The sequence below is a fragment of the Schistocerca gregaria genome, chromosome 1, assembly GCF_023897955.1.
Source record: "Schistocerca gregaria isolate iqSchGreg1 chromosome 1, iqSchGreg1.2, whole genome shotgun sequence".
Classification (NCBI taxonomy): Eukaryota; Metazoa; Arthropoda; class Insecta; order Orthoptera; family Acrididae; genus Schistocerca; species Schistocerca gregaria.
In genome coordinates, this window is record NC_064920.1 from 272386996 (window position 1) to 272407855 (window position 20860).

At 40.6% G+C, this 20860-nt stretch overlaps 1 protein-coding gene across 1 annotated transcript in view; it reads left to right on the forward strand.

The window, feature by feature from the left end:
* Window positions 1-20860, forward strand: part of LOC126340575 (adipocyte plasma membrane-associated protein Hemomucin-like) — a 90500-nt gene that overhangs the window by 26817 nt on the left and 42823 nt on the right. Inside the window, exons 2-4 of the mRNA XM_050001700.1 lie at window positions 863-972; window positions 5773-5978; window positions 14994-15110. Of these exons, the coding sequence (XP_049857657.1) occupies window positions 866-972; window positions 5773-5978; window positions 14994-15110 (430 nt within the window). The 5' untranslated portion in view covers window positions 863-865. The remainder of the gene's footprint in view (window positions 1-862; window positions 973-5772; window positions 5979-14993; window positions 15111-20860) is intronic.

Here is a 20860-nt window from a genome sequence, read left to right on the forward strand (position 1 = left end):
AATAGTATTGCTACTGTAGTGCCACTCAGTGTCAGCTTGCATAGATTGGCAGCAGTGTTAAGCATCACAAAAACTTATGAATCCCATTGACAAGTGTCAAGCAGTACTAGGAGGCATTGCCCCAAGAGAAGTGGGACAAGTTACAAAATATTTTTGTTGTGTTGATTTTCTGTTATTTTAAATTTATAAACTAGCAAAGACATCACTAGCAACATTGACCTTACATGCTTGTACAATTGCCCAGCACAGACAGCTTCATGAAAATTTCAATATTAAAGAGAATCACAATTGTATAGTGAGCAAAAATAGATATAGAGAGATAGTTTTTTTCAATGCCCCCCCCCCCCCCCCCTTCCCCATGTGAGTGGCCCTGCTATCACTTCCCAAGATTCCTGTGAGGTCTTTTCAGCAGTTGTAACAATAATGGGACATGTCACCACTGTATTGCACTCCAGCTGGTAGTGCACGACTTCTTTCCATCGCCCATGTCCCACTACTTGGACGAGGGGTTGGACTCTGGGAGACCTTTCCCTGCTCTTGATTATTCCTTTATTATAAATATCTGAAATCTGGGTGTTCAGTCATGTTCTTAATTTTTTGTTGTTGTTTTGCCTGAATCTAGTTGTATCTGATATAAAGATTAATAAATAAATATGATTATTGTTCATTTTTACCTTCAAATTGCATATAAACAATGTAGTTACTCTTGTGAAGCATGCACTTGTAAAACATTATAGCATGTTGTAGCAATTCCTTTGATGGTGATTTATAAACCTGTGAGAAATAAAATCTGTATGAATTTTGGGTGTAATATAATGTTTTCTTACATGAATGTGTAATTTTTGCATAATCTGCTTTTCAGGAAATGGGTTTTATAAAATTCATTGGTGCCAGACTATTTGAAGCCACTATTTGCTTCATACTTATTACACTGCTGCCTCTGCCACCTTACATGGAATTTACGGCCTACAGGTTTGTCTTAAGAACTGTAAATCTATACTGTATATCAGCTTCACTCAAACTTCATATAGTGGTGAGACTTAGAGAAAGTGTGTTTAGTAGTGAATTATCAAAATTGGTATTGAGAGGACCATATAGTAAAAAACAAGGTAGTAGATACTAGTGTAACTTCATGTAATTGGGGTTCACATTCAAGTAAAAAATAAAAATAAAAAAGTTAAATAAACTAAAAGGAATGTATGTGATATCAAGAATTGTTTTAGGAACAGTTGGGTGCTTATTTAAGAGGATTGTGTTTAGGATTGTTATTTAACTATTCTTATACGAAGACTGTTTTATAAGCTCATCTCTAACTAATGGGCTACTTAAGAAACCATGTGTTTGATAACATTTTTTAGCTGCAATGAATTTTCTAGTCTGTTATTAACCATTTCACATGTACTTGCAATGGCTACTAATATAATGTTATGTTAAATAGTTCTGGACTCCATTTTAGTCATCTGTTGGCTCAACCTCTCTGTATATTACCATAGTTCACAATATTATATTTTAGTTACCATTTTAATTTTGATTATGTTTGTCTGACATTTTGTTGTAATAGCTGACTAATAACTTCTTTTATCTTCATGAATGTGGGAGAGGCTTTCTTTTTCTGTTTTTTTTTTTCATTGTATAATGGCAGCCTGCACAAGGAGCACCACAAGACATAACAAATAAACAAACAACAGGTTTGATGGGCCAGAAGAAAATAAATCTTTGGCAGATATAGCATTCTTATGTAGTCTTCATCAATTTGAGCTATGTTTATTATATATGACCACAATTTTAAGGAATCTCGATCAAGCTATCACCAGTTATAACTATGAAACATTTGCAGGAAGTATTATCATCACTTTTGTATTCCTTCACACACACACACACACACACACACACACACACACACACTCTCTCTCTCTCTCTCTCTCTCTCTCTCTCTGTTCAAGCATATGACATATAGAAGTGCAGTAAAGCTGCCACTAAGTTCACAATTTCGTACTTTTACAAAAAGCTCAAGAAAACCAGGTATGACTCTCTTACTTCAAAGTAGTGTGGGAGTATCCAAGACATTGTGAGCTATTGTGAATAATCCAAAACAAGAGAAATCAAAATACAACAGGAAAGTCAGTAAAGCAAACAATAAATTCATCAAAACACACAGCTTAATAGAGTACAAAGGTCTGCTTGACTGTGGCTGGTACCCTGCTTAAATAGCAAGAGGTGCTGCCCATCTCACACCACGTTGCTGTGGCATACAGTGATCTTCAAGGGCATAAAGCAGACTATTTTCATCACAAATCAATTTCACTGTAAATACTCTGGAGGTCAGTGTGTTCATTTCCTTGTCTCTGGCACTGGTAAATGCGAAATTCGTGTCGGTGACAAGTGTGGTGTACATCTGTATTTTTGCATGTATTCTTTTTTTGCTGTCCTACAGAATAACCTGAGGAAATATTGCAATAAATGACAAAATTTTTATACTGTATAGAAGAGCTTTGAGACTACAATGAAGAACTGTAAGTTACAATCCTTGCAACTATTGCCTCTTCAGGACAGTCAGGACATTTATGCACATGTATCATTATGTATATTCACTGACGATATTTTGGTAGTCAGCATTTTTTAAACAAATTATTTCATGGCCAATTGTGATACATGAAACAAAGATAGTTTGCTCTTGCACTCAGTCCAAGGACAGATCAACAGCAGTCAGGTTGGCAGCAGTACCGATAATAGCAAACCTCCAGTCTTCACATTTTTTTGCCATCTTCATTTCTGTGTAGAGGAGCTACAGCCAAAACTTTTTTAATTTGATCTACAAACTACATACATAGCCTTCTTGTAGTTTATTAAGCATTCACATAATACCCCTCTATTTTTGTTTGGATTTCTTTCAGTACTCATGTAGAGGACCCCACACTTTTTATTGTTTAGAAACAATTTCTATTTTTAGCATCATACAGACATCTTATCTACATCATGTTTCAGTTGATTCTGATCTTCTGATGAGTTCATTTCTTAGTAAATAATGGTGCCAACTGCAAACAATGTAAGAAGGCCTCTTAGATTGTTTCCTAAATCATTTATACAGATGAGGAACAGCAGAGGACCTATAACATTTCCATTTTATTCCACAGCTTCCTGTCAGTTACTGCAAACTGTGGCTGTTCTGGTAGGAAATCACAAATCCAGTAGCTCAACTTAGACAGTACTCCATAAGTAAAGCAATTTGATTAAAAGTCGCTTGTGAGGAATTATGTCAAAAGTCTTATGGATATCTAGAATCATGGAATCAACTTGAGCTCCCCTGTCCACACACTCATTATTTCATGTGAATAAAGAGCAAACTGTGTTTCACAAGAACATTGTTTTCTGAATCCATGTTGGCTGTTTGTTAATAAATCGTTTTCTTTGAGGTAATTCACAGTGTTCGAACACAGTATGTGTTCCAAAATCCTACCGCAAATCAACGTCAGTGATATGGGTCTGTATTTCAGCAGCTTAGTCCTATTTCCTTTCTTGTGTGTTGATGTGAGCTGTGCAACTTTCCAGTCTATAGGTATGAATCTCCCACCAAGTGAGCAGTTGTGTATGATTGCTAAGTATGGAGCTATTATGTCAGCTTACTCTGAGAGAAACCCAATTTGTATACATTCTGGACTGGAAGATTTGTTTTTATTAAGCAGTTAAGTTGCTTTGCTGCTTTTAAGTGACTAATGTTGGCAGCTGTCCTGTTTTGAACTCTGCAATATTTACTTCATCTTTTTTGTGAAGGAATTTCAGAAAACCATGTTTATTGACTCTGATTTAGTGACACTGTCATTAGTAATCATGTTATGTAGATCCAGTTGTGAGGAAAAATTCTCAAGGGTGTGGGAAATATCCAAAATAAAATATAAAGATGGACTAATCCCACATTCTAGCAAAAAGCTAAGTATCAGGATGTTGTTTAATGTTATTTGTGAAGGACATTTGCCATAGTTGACTCACATAATGTATTTAATGATCAACAGTAAAGGTTCTACTTAAAAAAAAACTGCTTTTCTGGTTAAATTGTTTAGCTGCCATATATATTTTACTGCTTATTTTTGAAGGAACTCCATTTTGTTCCAATTTGTTGTTATTGTTGTACTTTCTGTGAATGTGAATATAGCAATGTGTCTGCCTACAACCAAGAAATTGCACACCCATTTTTCCACACACTCCTGTTACGCTGGGGAAAAACCATCACAGATGATCCAGATGCATTGATACTGATTTTTCCGTGAATCAGATTATAACAGCCACATTTTGTCATCAGTTATGATGGTGAATATCTATTTTGAAATTCAAGTGATCAAGAAGCAGTGTACAGAACTATGAATGATGAATCTCTTATTTCTGGTGTAAGTGGTGTCATATGCCCTTGACAGCAAATGTTTTCCACATCAAGACTCACATGTGAAGTATAGAGATAATCAGTGGCACAATCCCAAGAATACAGAAAAGTTACAGTGGAAGTTGTGTGATATGACCACTTTCGCAAATGTCCCCTCTTCTGATAGGGCAGGATATGCCTATGATGAGGTTGGAATGGGATATGCTGGGTGGAATACTGGGTGGGTGCATGGAGTAGATCTTGCAGTAGCATGTTCTTTAAGACTTTATTATGCAATTGCAAGTAATACATCACCATTTCCATTGGTTGGACAGTGACAGCTGGAAGCAGTCTTGACCAATGTTGTGACGTACTGCTTTACAGCTCACCATGTACCATTGTACACTTTCCAAGGCATAAAAAAAAGTAAATAAAAAATAATAAAAGAAATAAGTAAGGTGCCAAATACATAATGGTCATTACTCTTTACAGAAAAGTAAATTACTGGTTCCGTACAAACTTGGTGCTGGAACAGCCTATTTCACAAACAATGAACAGAATAAAAGGGAACTTAACGAATTTTTAAATACCCTTTATGACTGTATGCTTCAGTCTGTTTATGCTTTGAAAATTAGTCAGTAATAAAATACAAATTTGTTACATGGTTTTACTGCTTCATTTCCTATTTACTCAGTGGAAACTAAGGCAGCACCTAGTTTGAGAATGCAACCAGATATAACCCTGGTACCATGGGCTATAGTGTACTCATGATAGTAACTTCGTGCATGTTGTATCTCAGTGTGTGAATGTTCTGGACCCACATACTACTCTACTATCTGAACAGGCCTCAAAAGTCCTAATGGTACTGACTGGATGCCATTTCATCCTTGGCGAATAGATATCACTGGATGTGGATATGGAGGGGTATGTGGTCACACTGCTCTCCCAACCGCTGTCATTTTTTATGACTGAAGCCGCTACTTCTCAGTCAAGTAGCTCCTCAATTGGCTTTCCAACAGTGCTCGGCACATCCAGATGGTCACCCATCCAAGTGTTAACTAAGTGCAAAAGCACTTAACTTCAGTGATGTGATGGGAACCGGTGTTACCATGGTGGCAAAGCAGTTGACAGCTTCACATTATAACTAACAAAATAAAAACCCTGGGGTTCAGAAGCAGGAAATTAATTCATTACAACATCTAAACCAACAGTGAGCAGTTTTTTTACTGATTGTGCAACTGAAAATTTTGTTTTGTTTCATGTTAAAAAAAAAAGCCAAATTAGGTAAGTGAATAGAGATATGGAATGAACACAAGAAGTTATCAGAAGTGTTAAAATGAGTCTATTTAACAGTTATATTGCTAGTGGAGAAATTGCTCTAATTTGTCATTTACAAAGCTTTGTTACTTTTTTTGCAGTGTTCCTCCTTACATGCCATTTGAAGGACCATTACAGCTAAATGATAGATTAAACAATGCAGAACATTTATTTGTTGATCTTCTTAAGGGGCCTGAAGCATTTGCTGTACACAATGGAGAAATTTATACAGGAATACATGGAGGAGAAGTTGTTAAAATTGTAAACAACAGTTTAGTGCATGTAGCAAAGTTTGGAAAACCATGTGGTACGTACATTTCAAATTGTAATCAATATTGTAATTGGGAACAAAAGAATAAAAATCATCATTGAATCCTGCAATTTTTTGTTACTGTACTGATTTGTTACCAGTTGCAGTGCAGGAATTGAAACATTTAATATTAATACCATTTGAATACTGTCACTGTTCTTGCTGCAAGCATTTTTCATGGTAACTAATGTTATGATTTAAGATTTTACCTACTCTCTCCGTTTCCATTCTTATGTAAGAAATTTGTGCTGGAAGAATATGAATCAGAATATGTAGCACAGATAAGGACAAACAATTACAGTGAGGTGCTCAGAACCAAATAAAATTAACTACCATTTAATACAGTTCTTGTAAGAATAATCTGAGGATGATAAAATTGTTGTACTGGATGAAAATACACTCGTTGGTAAAATGGTGGGTTCTTTGACTTGCTCTGGGAGGTGACCGAGTGGATACTATAACACATAAAATATTAGTTTGCTTTATTACAACATGAATAAAAAGAACTACTTAACTTTGTAAACCCATTTCCCCAGGAATGTTATGAGTATTTACAAATGTCTCTGAACATTAACGTACCACTTGATACAGACAAAATACAAGTCTCTCACTCAGACTACATTTAACAATAATTTTAACGTAGTAGTCTACTTAATACATTGATCACACAGACAAGACAAAGCTGTCATCTTAGCCAGTGACCACGGACTAGAGTGAGTGGTACTGTTGCAGCAATGTACTTGTAGCAAAATATTTCTGGATGTGGCTGCACCATTGTCACTCATTTGTTGATGTAGCTTTCAGAGGTTATCTTTTCTTGTGGTTACTTTACCACCTTGCTCTTTAGATGACACCACGTAAATATCCCCAGTAGTTTTTGCTTTTGCTTTTAAACGGGTCTTGAAGGATTGGAATTACAGTATTTGTAAACTGTGTTGCAGTGCTTTTCGGATCAAATGTTTGTGTGCTTCATTGCTGTCACAAATTACATTTCTGTTTTGAGTAATCACTGGAGATAGATCATAATTGTATTGAAAATACTTTAAACCTGTAAATGAACTGTTTGCTTCATATTGATAGAATCAACTGTTATTGTCATCTGTATAATGTGTCTCTCTCTTTATACTATTTATATTATTCAGTCTTAACTGATACTAAAATATTGTTCTTCTTCGACAACATTGTGCTATATAACTCTTCTTGACAGAGACGTATTTCCCTACGAGATTTATTTGTAGTGTTCACAGTACCTGTAGCATTTGCCTTCAAAGTTGCAGAGACAGCAAAGGATGTGAAAAATGGGCACATGTGGCACCATTTTCTTTATTCAGGTGAGGTTGGACCAACACATAAACATAATTGTTGCAATTGAAAAGCATGTCTATGCAGCACATAGATACACAGTTATAAAATGAACATATCAACATGCACACCTTCTTCATCATTGATCATCATGTGGTGTAACATCATCATCTGATGAAGAATCTGAAATTAAAAGTTATGGCAATTCTTCCTCAGATGAAAACTCCAGCACCTCATCCTCAGATTCATGAGCCAAAATGTCATTTACAGCATTTACATTGTCCTCTTCTGTTCCTGGATGTTTGATCATAATGAATGTGCATGTTGCAAGCACTATTTCCGCCGTTTGACTGCACTGCTAACACTGTATTTCACAGAACTAAGCACCGGTTGTGCAAAACTTGTTTACACTTTCAGACATGTTTCAATCTGATTTCCCTCCCTTCTGCTGCTGGAGAACTGCAATGTTATCAGGCAGTGACATTAAAGTGACTTTTGAGAGTGTGAACCAAACTCAGTCTAAAATAAATGTGAACCAATACAAGGTATGCGATTACTATAATGGCTGCAGCAGTGGGTCAGAGCTGATCCATCTGCAGTTCTAAGTGATCCTGGATTTTTATCTTTTAAGGTTTCGCTGTAAAAAGTAAAATTAAATGTGATCATTAATTATCTTATTTGATACAAAGTCATAGAAATTCATTGGTCTAGGTAAGAATACAAAATAGTAACCATCAAAATAATTAAGGAATGGGTCATGAGTGACCCAGCCACAATTCTAGTGTTAAGGGAAGATTATCCCTTTATCTCCAGGCCTGAGAATAGGTCCAGTTCCACAGAAACTGGAAAACTAGCACTACTATTTGCAATACTGACCAGTACTAGCCCATGGGCATGGCTCAGGAAAGATACATTATATAGCCCCAGCTTTTTCAGCAACAGTTCTTAACTAAGACAGTGGAAATCTCAGAACTGAAAAATTGCACATAACTTGCAATAGCAATGGCTAGCTAGATGTTGTTTACAGAGGCCATATATACAATCAACAACTTCTTCAAGGCTGGAAGTGGACATACAGTTCTATACTGAACAAAAAAAATTTTTATCAGATGCCTGATCTTTCTAAGAAAGGTAAATAAAGATAAAATACTTGAAAAAGTAAAAGTTACAGTACTTCTTAAAACCAATCATCTATAAAACAAGAAAGGAACAAAGAAAACAACAAATCAATGCAATATAATTGAACTAAACTATACATTGCAATGAATAAGCAATCATTACTCATAAAGAATTGAAAACTGGGAAACAAGAAAAAACTCTCCCTGGAAAATCCAGGATGGAATAATGATGATATTATGAAAAGGATAGATTGCTGCTCACCGTATAGCACAGATGTTCAGTCACAAATAGGCGCAACAAGTAAGCTTTCGGGCGAAAGGCTTTCTTCTGAATTAGGCAACACACACACACACACACACACATTCATGCAAATGTGTGTATACATGCATGACCATTGTCTCTGGCTGCCAAGGTCAGACTGCAAGCAGCTGTGCATGACGGGAGAAGCAATGTAGGTGGTGGGACTAAGGAGGAGGCTTGAGCAGGGAGCGGAGGGATAGCAGGGTAGAGGGGGGTGGGGGTAAAGTGCTGCTTGTGGGAGCATACAAGGACGGGCTGGAGAGAGGGTAGGACACACTTCAAATTATCCCTGGAGCTATATAGATTTTATTGTCCCCTAATAAATGTCTCCAAGTCCACCTCTTTGTTATCAAACAACACCTCCAGCTAGCTAGCTGTTCCACACTCTGCTAGGCTACCTCTTCCTCCAGAGTCCATATGTGCTCACCAAACAGCAGCACCCTTCTTGAAAACAGATGACTTATTAAACCAGTTCCTGAGCCTGTGCACGGAAACCCACTTGCGAAAACTTTCAAAACTGTCAGCACAGGGAGAACAACTTTATTGATCACTGACTGTCTACTTCTGAAATACACATGGCAACACCTCTGCTTCAGAGGGGGGAAGAGTAGCCTTGTACACCCCACAAGAGGTGCTGGCCAACTATTTGATTGTGCATACTCCAGTCTGCTCCACTAAGTTATTTTAACTTTCAGACCTATCAGCCAATCAGCTTCCAGACTAGAGTGTAGCCACTTTCACTGGCCAGTTTGTGTTAACTGTGCTGATGGAAGATGCTGCTGCCTGTCAACACTTCCAGAAGTTCTTTACCAAAGGGTATTAGAAAACACTGCCTTCATATGACAAATACTTGTGTTTAAAAACAGCTGTGGTGGGCCAGACCACTTTCGTTTAGCTGGATCAAAGGAAGACTGGCACTTATCTCCAGCCTGGAGAATAACCTCTGTCTCATGAAAACCAGAAAACCAACTCGGAAATGATATGTCATGACCCAATGACATCATTGAGGTCTGTAGTGTTTTGTTGGGTTACAGGATTTGGATTTAACTTACTCGAATCAGTGAGGTTAAAAAATTATTTTATTTTTCTTATTCTTTGTATCTGATTGTTGTTTTAGGTGCAATAATCTAAGAGTTCTTCACCTGAAGGGACAGTTTACACTGGAAGGAAATGCGATGTAACAACTTCCACTTTCTTTCAATAGTTGTTCAGACATCTTTTGTATATATACTCTGTATATTGGCTGGATAGGTTTACAGTGTCAATCAGATAACAAAGACTTTATTTAAAATATTTAACATGGAAACACTATGTACAAGTTCCTTTTACATAGCATGAAGGATTCAGAATGAATGAACCATAAAACATTATTTTTTCCAGTCTCAGTTGAGTCATTGTCATGTTTGTCTTATTTATCCTAGGGATGACATGCTTCTTCAATGTAGGCTGGCAATTTGTGGAGCCTCTATATTGGGCCTTTGTAGGTACTTCCTCTTATGAAGTTACCGGATCGCTGGCACCTCTTGAAGACACAAATAATCCCTTGGGCTCGTTCTTGAAATGCAAAAAACAATACCCGTGCTTTATGCTCTTCTGTATAATAATTTGTCTTATCATTCTTTCATTCATGAGTATCAATTGTCAGTATGAAATACATAGGCATACACATCACTCTTTCAGAATGATATGTAACACCTCAAAGACCCCTCCTTAGACGAATGATCTCATGACACATTCAACTACTTTACTTAACTCAGATGTTAATTTCTGTGAAGGATCAGTGCGTTTTATATTTGCAATAAATCCTTTATATAAGAATCTCTGCCTACTGCTACGTTATAAAGTTAATAGCTGCACAGAGTGGCTGCGCAGTTTGGGGCGCCATGCCATGGACTGTGCTGCCCCTCCCGTCGGAGGTTCGAGTCCTCCCTCGGGCATGGGAGAGTGTGTTTTGTTAGCATAAGCTAGTTTAAGTCTAGGGTCCAATGACCTCAGCAGTTAGGTCCCTGAGGAATTCACACACATTTGAACATTTTATAAAGTTAATAACTTCCATTTTATCAGTATCCTATTAAGAAACTGTTTAACCTTACTGGATGTCTTGCTGTGATTTACAATACTCCAGTGATTATGGCTTTGTTGTAATTAAAGTAATGTGCCTTTATTAATGCACATAATATTTTTTGAATGTGACTAGTATATAACCTAAAACATACTTGTTGCAAGCAATGTGCTTGTGTTTTTTTGTTTAGTTCTACTTTATCTTCATTGTATTTTCCTTTTAGTGCTGCTGCAGTAAAGTTGTAATAATGATACTTTTGCGTCATAATTGTAAGACAGAATTTAAGAGATACAAGTTGGTTTTTTTTAACACAACATGTTCTGGCTACCATAAGTTTCTATAATAGACATGTATACCTAGAAATCTTTTGCTTTCTTAACATTTGTGTAGTGTAATTCAACATTCATTGTTTCCACCGTACAAACTTACACTTTTTACTCCGTCAAAAATATCTTATTCAATTATCTCATTGTACTGTTACAACTAACAAGGGGAGGCCATGACATTGGAATCACAGATTTACTTCAAACCTTGTACACCTTCAGTATGTCATTAAAACAACATAATGTGGGAATAGGAAGACGCACTACTCCGGCAATTCAAAAAAAATCTACTATGTGAGTTATGTACCTGTGCTTAGGTACCAGACGTTACAATTCATGGTGGTCAAGTGATAAGCATTCGAGCTTTGTAAAATGAATGTCTGCCAGGTGACGGTTCAATTCCCACTCAAACTTAATTATTAATCTTGTTTTTCATTACTAGTTATATTATTTAGCTGATATGACACTTGAGAGGTAATACAGTGGGGGAAAAAAACCACACACACACACACACACACACACACACACACACACACACACACATGTATTTGCATGAAATTTCAGTTTATGTTTTCCATGTCTGTATGGCAAATACCATCCTGCAATGTGTGATGTCAAGAGCACATCCGACAAGTAATTGTACATTACTCATGTGGTGTGGCACATAGTGATATACTGTATTACTGATTGTGAACAATGTCACTCACATCATTATTTATCAAGATTTGATGTGGGCTTCCCAGGCCTGTCCCTCATCCTTGAAAATTTAATTACAAAGAGTAAATAGTCAAATAACATATGAAATTCACTACAGCTTCATGAAAAAGCACTTTTTAAAAAAAGTTATGTTACCTCTCAAATGTCATATAAATTGAATAAAGGGGCCAGTGAGGAAAAAAAAAGATTACAAAGTAAGTGTTAGCTGGATTCAAACCATTGCCTTGACTATGGCTCTCTCGCAAGGCATGAACACTAACCGTTTGACCACAATTAATTCTTATGACCGAATGACCGACACCTTCGCACAGATACATCAGTTACATAATAGTCACATAAACCTCTCCCGCAATTTTCTCAAAATTGCCGGACTAGCACACCTTACTACTTGCACATTATGTTGTTTTAATGGCCTTCTAAGGCTGTACAAAGTTTGAAGTAAATCCATGATCCCAATATCGTGGCCACCCCTTGATAGATAAATTTATTTCCACACAACATTGAAGTAAGTCTCAAAATATTAAATGTTCGACTTCTGCACAAACTATCATTTACACCTCCTTTCTCATACACATTTTTCGTGTTTAATCAAATGTTTCCACAGACTCACATTCTTCCTCCCTTTCCTCAACAAAGGTGTAGCTCCTCCTTCATTGATACACATACAAATATCTGTATCCTTACTCCTACTTTATCAGCTAACACACTTAAATGGTTGGTTTTATGCATATTTTTATCCTATATCCATTTTCTAAGTACCCATTTGCACCACCATAGCCAGCAGCCCTTGCATGTAAATTACAGGTATATTATTTTAGCTAGCACTCATTATAAATTTATGTTACTTTACCATGATGTTACTTTTGCTGCTATGAAAGCATGTAATTATTGTCTAATATAACATTGACGCTAGCAAGCCATAAATTATGCTTTTTGTAATGTATTCACCTCTTCTTCATCATAAAATTGACATTGCTAACATCCTTGAACAGAAGAAATCAATCATAATTATTATCTTCATACAGAAAAATATTGTGATACAGTATTACTATAATCCTGTGAATAATGACATAATGAGTGGCTAAGGAAACATTTTTCTCAGTGCTCTTGTAATCCTGACTAATTCCCAAAAAATTGGAAATAAAATTGTAACACAAAGTGAATAGTCTCACAATGAGGGCTATTGAATATGAAATGAGGAGATGATAGAACTGGTACCCAAAAGAGGGAAGGGACAAGAAAGAAAAAAATCAGCAATGATGACACTGAAGAAGGAAAGAAGATAGCCCCAAAGACAGGTACTCATCTCAACTCCCCCCCCCCCCCCTCCCCCCCTCTCCCCCAGGTGATAGTGGTGGGGGGTTACTTCACTGCCACTGAAATGTTGGAGGACAAAGATGGATGGCAATCCTACAGAATGGACACCACCAAGCCCCAAAAAGTGGTTTCAACACCTTGCTATTGCAGGCCAGCATGGATTATTCATTGTCTAAAAGAAATGCACCTAAAGTTGTCAGATTCCTGTACCACAACTTGAATACTTTCATTACACGTGCTTTAATGTTTAGTCAATGTAACTATTTTCACACACCCTCTGATATTTGTGTTCTGATATTTATGTTCATCATATTTGATGAAATGTGGACTTTTAAATCTTCATTAAATTCTCCTTGCATTTAATAAATGAAAACGTATATCATTTGCAGTTTCATGCAAGAATAATGAACATTTTCTTTTCAATTGTGGAAGACCATTTCCTTTGTGTCATCTTGAAACAAGACTTATAGGTGTCAAGAGCAGAAAATAATCACAGAAGCTTCTCATTATACTAACAGGTTATTGGCCCTGATTTGCTTGTAACACTGTGTTGGGTGGTTCACCCCTTAATAGGGTATAAGTACAAAACATCATTGTTACTCATTTATTTAAGACTATGGCGTGCACTGACAGACTTACTGGCAGTGATAACTGTCTCAAATTTTCTTTGTGGTTTGATTGTCTTACTGTTGTTCTTGGTTTAGACAATGGAAAATCCAGGATGGGATGTAACAATATTATGAAAACGAAAGTTGCTACTCACCATATAGCAGAGATGCTGAGTCACAGATAGGCACAACAAAAAGACTCACAAATAAGCTTTCATCCAAAAAGGCCTTGTTGGCTGAAAGGTTATTTATGAGAGTCTTTTTGTGTGCCTATCTGTGACTCAGCATCTCTGCTGTATGGTGAGTAACAACTTTCCTTTTCCGAATATTGTTGTTCTTCTCTTGAATTACAAAACCTTTAGTATTAAAGAGACTTAAACTTCATCTGTGGCAGAGTCATTTGTAGAGGGAGTAGGCTTCTATAATGTACAGGTAAGTGGAAATAGATCCTGTATAAAGAAGTAGGATGGAGGTTTCCTATAAGAGTGCATTGTGTTAGCAAAACTTTCCTTTAGCATATAGAGTAGTGAAAGCATTTTGTAAAGTGTGTAACAGTTGACATGAATGCTTTCTTAAAGTGTTGAATGGGTAACAAGAAAGCTTCTTTAAAGAGTCTAATGGGTAACGGGAAAGCTTCCTTAAAGTGTGAAAAGATTAGCAGGAAAACTTTCTTAAACAGTGTAAGGTGTAGCAGGAATGCTTCCTTAAAGCATATAAGGACTAAGTGGAAAGTTTCATGACAGTGATGTGATAAACTGGAGCTGTTTCCTGTTCGAAGCCATATCATTAATTTAAGTCAGTCGTAAAACAATAAAAGAATTTATAAAACTGTTTTACACAACAGTGCATTTCCCCACACTTTGGAAGAATTTACAACTGTAGACATGTAAGCATCTTTGATATGAACTAGAACTGGTTACATGATAAATCAATTCACCCAGAACCCTGACAGCAATTAACCAAAATGCTTAAGAAAAAACAGAAATGAAATTTGTCTTCATTATATCAACACTTAGTGTTTCGTGAAAAATTGAGTAAGTTGTGCATTCTTTTAGCTGCACAGTTGCAACAAACAGATATAGGTTTCCAGATGCTTTTAACCTTATAGTGTATGCATTTACTGAAACAGAGGCAAAGGATTTGTGCCAAGAAACCAGTTTCTTTCACTGGTCAGTAACTTTAGTGCAAGTGGTACAGTTGGTAGAAAAAATGATTTAATTTTTTAAAAAATTATTGTTATTCTTATTAGTTTGCTGCATTTCAGGTGGTTACTGGGAAGAGAGCATTTGTGGACGCCCACTTGGCTTAAAATTTGACAAACATGGCAATCTTTATGTTGCTGATACTTATTATGGACTGTTCAAAGTTAATGTTGAAACTGGTAAGTGTTCTGTAAACTAAACTAAATTTGAATTCAATATTGAAAATATGGCGATTTTAAATTTTCTTTGAAGACTGTATTAAATATTTTCGGTCTCTTTATGTAAGGTTAATTATTGTGCATTCCCTGTAGTGTTGCTATAAAATTGTATTTATCAAAAAGTGAAAATGCAGGGCCAGTTGATAAGATGACTCCTTTTACAGTACGTGACACATTTTTTCTCGATAAAATATGAAATTTAGTTTCTAATTTATTTGATAGCACAACAATAAAATACATGTCCTAGGTTCACAACGCACAATGATTAGTTTGAATATTTTCTGCTGTTTGGAGAAATATTGCATGGGACTGTAGAAAATTCTGATGCAGACACTGGTTAAGCAGCTTTTGGTGCAGCAGTTCCTCTTGTGTGAGGGTTACAAAATTTCGTTTTTAAAAATGAATTATATTGTGTTGTGTTCTTTGGAAGTTACATTACTCTCACATGAATTTATAGCCTGTTACAATATTATTTGTCAGCAAAAACTGCGTAAAATAATATTAAAAAAATGAAAATACGAAGTCTATATCTGTGAAATTACTTTTGCTTGTTTCACTGCTAGATATGTTTTAAATTTAGACATTTTCTGAAAGCTACACAACTAATGACATTTTTTTTTGCGGGGGGGGGGCGGGGGGGGGGGGGGAAGGGGAGGGAGAGGAGGGAGCTGTAATGTAACAGTGTAATGTACATTCTGGATGAATCATTTAATCATACAGAAATTGCTGTTCTGTATATCCACTTAATAATATTTTCACAGGCATGTCATGACCAGTGTGAGGGTGCCAAATGGAGGCACCTCTATGTTGTCTGGATGGTGTTGTGGAACCTATAGAGTATCTTGTAGCACTGTTCAAACATGATTAGCAAGTAAATATTTATTTGTTCAGATTTACAGTTCTGCACTTTGTTGTCAGTCTCAGCTGACGTCTCATAGTAGTGAAATGGAGGGATTTTGATGATTCTGACTGTCAGCACCTGTGGTCTAGGGGTAGTCGGCCTTTGGCTGTGGAGCGGTGCGGTACGTCCCGGCCGCTCCGTGTCGCGTTTCCGGGTGTGTTGTTGTTTACCGCGCCGGCGCGCTAGTGTTACGTATTGCCGTCACGTTCCTGACACACGATGGCTCTTTCGTATCGGAAAGCCACGATCAAGCTGCAGTTCGACACTACGTACTCTAGACCCAAGGCCCACGAAGTAGAGCGTTTTTTATGCGATGTGGTACATGTTGATCCTAACGAGCTGATCGGTATCCACCTATCTATTGTCTCCAGCGTCGTATATCTTAAGTTCACTGACGACGAAGCATGTGACAAACTTCTCAGACGCTCGACGGCAGGTTATCGGTTCTGCCACTCAGACAGAAACGTGGGTGTGGTGACGCTTGAACGTGCTGGATTGGGAATCCAAAATGTGCGCATGTTTGAGCTCCCTTTTGAAGTTCCAGCGGATTTGGTCACCCTTGCTCTCCGCCCCTATGGAACAGTTCTCGGCCACACGGCCGAAAAATGGAAGACCTTCGACACCTACCCTGTCCTTAACAGGGTGCGACAAGTCCGTATTGACCTGCATCGCCATATTCCTTCGTATCTCACGATCGCTGGTTGCAGGGCAATAATTATTTACGACGGTCAGCCGAGAACCTGCTCCGGTTGTGGCCAGACGGGACACATGCGTACCGAATGCCTGCAACGCCGTCTCGTGCAGACACCCTCGACCGACCAGATTCGTCCGTCGACACCGACCTCTCTGCCGATTACGTATGTTGCGGCGGCGAGACGGGAGACGCCAGCTGTATATGACGACCCCACTGTATTGGTGCGAGCTTTGGAGGACCCTGCAGTAGCTTCCACGGAGCCCCAAGCGTCTTTCAGTGCTGATGCTACTGATGTCCTTTCGTCGGACCCCGGCGCACCGTCACAACGGCTCGCCGACGGTGCGATGGAAGTTGAAGCACAGGATGCAGCGTCCTCCCCTTGCCCTACATCGGAAACAGAGGCGCGGCAGCGTAAGCAGAAATCACCCAAGCGTCATAAGAAACGGCGCAAGACAACCGACGACGTAGAACAGCCCGAGGCGACACCGCTGGATGACGAGGTGCCTCAACCGCTCCACCGCGCCGACACAGGCGACCCTACCGTCTCACATGGTTCGACGTCTTCTCCCACTACCGCTGGGTCTGGACCACATGGGGATGCGGGAGATCATCGCAGCTCCGACACCGGGGATGCACCCTTGCCTCCGTCTGCCTCTCGAGATCCAGTGGTGTCAACGTCCCTGGGCGACTGGGCGCAGGAGATGGAGTTGCAGGAGGCGTTTCAGGACCAAGACGATGCACCGATGCCGATGGCAGCGTCTACACGGCTGGCGACAGACGCCTAGGGCGGCATGAGCACCTCTCGTCGCTGCCTAGCACTTCGCAAGACCGGCGCTCCACGTCACGACTACTGCCCTCCTATCATACCATGGTCACCTCCCGAGACTTGATGGACCAGGCATACCGCCTCGCCACGATCAACGTCAATGGCATTACATCTGATGTCAAGACCCGTATGCTGAAGGATACATTACGCGCTGCGGATCTGGAAGTTGTTTTCCTTCAAGAAGTCCGATCAGGACTCTGTCTCGATGCCTACGGATATGACGCCTACACTATGCCTGCAGATGTGGGCGGCGGAGGTACGGCGATTCTACTGCGGGAAGGGATAATGGCCACTGATGTCTCCTATTTACCGTCGGCCCGGGGGATCGCACTCACGATTGGTACAGTACGTCCGGTGAACTTATATGCTCCTTCAGGCACCGGCAAAAGGAGAGAACGGCGCACCTTTTTTGCCGAAGATATAGCCCCGCTCTTCCAGGGCAATACCGACCACTTGGTAGTAGGCAGCGATTTTAATTGTGTGCTCCGCCCATCCGACCAGGAGCCACACTATACCACCTGCCCGGCACTCCAGGCACTTGTACAGGACTTGGCCTTGTTGGACACCTGGATCATCCAACACGGCAACCGTCGAGCACACACCTACTTTACTAGTCACTCCGCGAGCCGTTTAGATCGAGTCTACGTCACCCGCGGCCTACGATCAGCCGTTGTCGACGCTGAGATGTGGCCGGCAGCGTTCACGGATCACCTCGCATATGTGTGTACTCTCACCCTTCCCCGCCAGCGCGTCCGCCGAAGTAGGGGTCAGTGGCGCCTCAATGTGGCCCTTCTTGATGAGATAAATTGCAGACGCGCAGTCGAGTCCACATGGAGCAATTGCCACCGGCGTTTACCCGCCTACCGTTCTGTACTTCAATGGTGGTTACGGTGTGCAAAACCCGCACTGTGCCGAACATTAGTCAGCTATGGACGCGACCGAGCGCGCTGGTATACTGCGACTACTGATTTTTACTATACTGCGCTCCGCGAACTGGCTGTACAACCGCCGTCGCCAGAGCGACAATCAGCAGTACAACGCGTCAAGGCACAATTGCTTTGTATCAACGCCGTACGTCTTGCGGGTGTGGGGGTGCGAGCGAGGACGACGGATGATGTTCGTGGTGAACGACCTTCCCTCCACCATATCATTCAAGAACGCCGAAGGCGCAAGAGGCAGCTCATTACCGAGGTTGAGACGGAGGATGGGCGACGCGTTAACGCACAAATGGATATCGTCCGAGCGTTCACACAGTCATATAAACATCTTTACGAGAGGGAGTCCCACATGAATGTAGGGGTCAGGCAAGTCCTATCTGACCTACCAGTCTCTCGGAACCTACAAGATGATGCTACGCTCTTGTCCGCGGTGACTTTGGAAGAACTGCGAGAGGCTCTGTTGCGTGGCTCTCCCAACAAAACGCCTGGCCCTGACGGCCTCCCTCTTGAATTTTACAAGCGGTTCTTTGATCTCATGGGCCCAATGTGGGTCAGGATGTACAGTGAACTTCTGGACGCCGATTTTCAGGTACCATCTGACTTTACTGAGGGTCTCTTGATCCCTGTGCCCAAACCCGGCGGAGGCCGTCGCCCTCTTGATTTTCGCCCGTTGACAATGCTAAACACTGACTATAAGCTGTTGACACGCATGCTCCGTGAGAGGCTCAAACCTACGGTAATGGCGGCCATTCACACTGATCAAACCTGCCTCGGGGGCGACACTAATGTGTTTACGACTTTAAGCACCTATAGAGACGTGGTGGCGCTCATGCAAACTTGCCGCCTCCAAGGCGCTCTTGTTGCGCTGGACTTCGAACATGCTTTCGACCGCGTTAACCATGGTTTCCTGCGTGCTGTTATGGAACACATCGGTGTCCCGCGTCTGACGACGTCTGTTGTGCTTCGATTGATCCATGGGGCTGTCACGAGGATTATGATCAACGGCTGTCGGTCCGCTCCCGTCCGTGTCAACAGGTCCGTCCGGCAGGGTTGTCCTCTTTCTGCCATGCTCTTCGCCGTTGCCCTCCAACCAGCTCTTCACCGACTACGGCGACGCTTAGAAGGACTTACCCTCCGTTCCGTAACCTTTCGATGTGGTGCATACGCCGACGATGTGATGTTCTTAGCACGGTCTGGTGACGAAATACACACGGCGTTTTCCTGGCTCCAACAGTATGGGGCGGTGGCCGGCAGTGTGCTCAACCTTCGGAAATCACGCTACATGGAGGTAGGACGAGGAATGCCTGCAGGTCTGGCCGTACCTCTGACAAAGGTCCCGATGCTCAAGTGTTTAGGGATATCACTCCATCGACAAATACAACGCACGGCGGCCTTTACGTATCGTATGGTCTTACGACGACTCCGTTTAGAGGCTCGTCTCAATAAATTCAGATCATTGAACATTTTGCAACGCGCCCAATACGTCAATGTGTACATGGCTTCTCACCTTAACCATTACGCCCATGTACTGCCGATAACGGACACGATGGCTTCCAGGATACAGGCAGTGTTTGGACACGTGGTGAACGATGGTGCTGTTTTCAAGATCCGTTTTGTTACGCTTACTTTACCCTTCGACAAAGGCGGTGTTGGACTCACTCACGTCAAGCACAGAGCGCTGGCGCTGTATCTCCGTTCCATGAGGCGACTCTGGCTTTCACCAACAGCCAGTCTCCCCGGCCTACTGATTGAAGAAGTGGCCCCACGTACGCTGTACCCACCGGTACCAGTTGGACATTTATCGCCCTCGCTGTCACATATTAGAACGTTTTTCGTAGAGCATAGCTATGTGTTGCGGGTTATATCGGAGACACGGAATCCGACAGCGAAGACTTATTATAGTGCTCTCCAGCACTGGACTCCGGATAACGACATTGTACGGCGCCACCCTATGGTCGACTGGCCACGGGTATGGCGAGCCATCCACGCGCCGTTCCTGTCTACTTTCGTGCGGTCGACGTGGTATGTGGTCATTAACGAGAAACTTCCAACCTGACAATGGCTGCATGCCATTCACCTAATTGACGACCCTGTGTGCCCCCGCTGCACGACGTTAGACACGGACGAACATAGACTGAACTGTGGCCCCGCGCGTGAGTGCTGGAAACTGATCCGCCAGCTCCTGGCTTTCCTGCTCCGCCGCCCCTACGTTTCGATTTTACCCCAAGAACTCTTTCATCCCGACGCTGTCTATTTCCCTATGACCCGGATGAATGCGGTTAATTGGGTACGAGGAATGGCGATACACTACATATACCGCAATGGAGACAAAGACGTCCTCGATTTATGGTA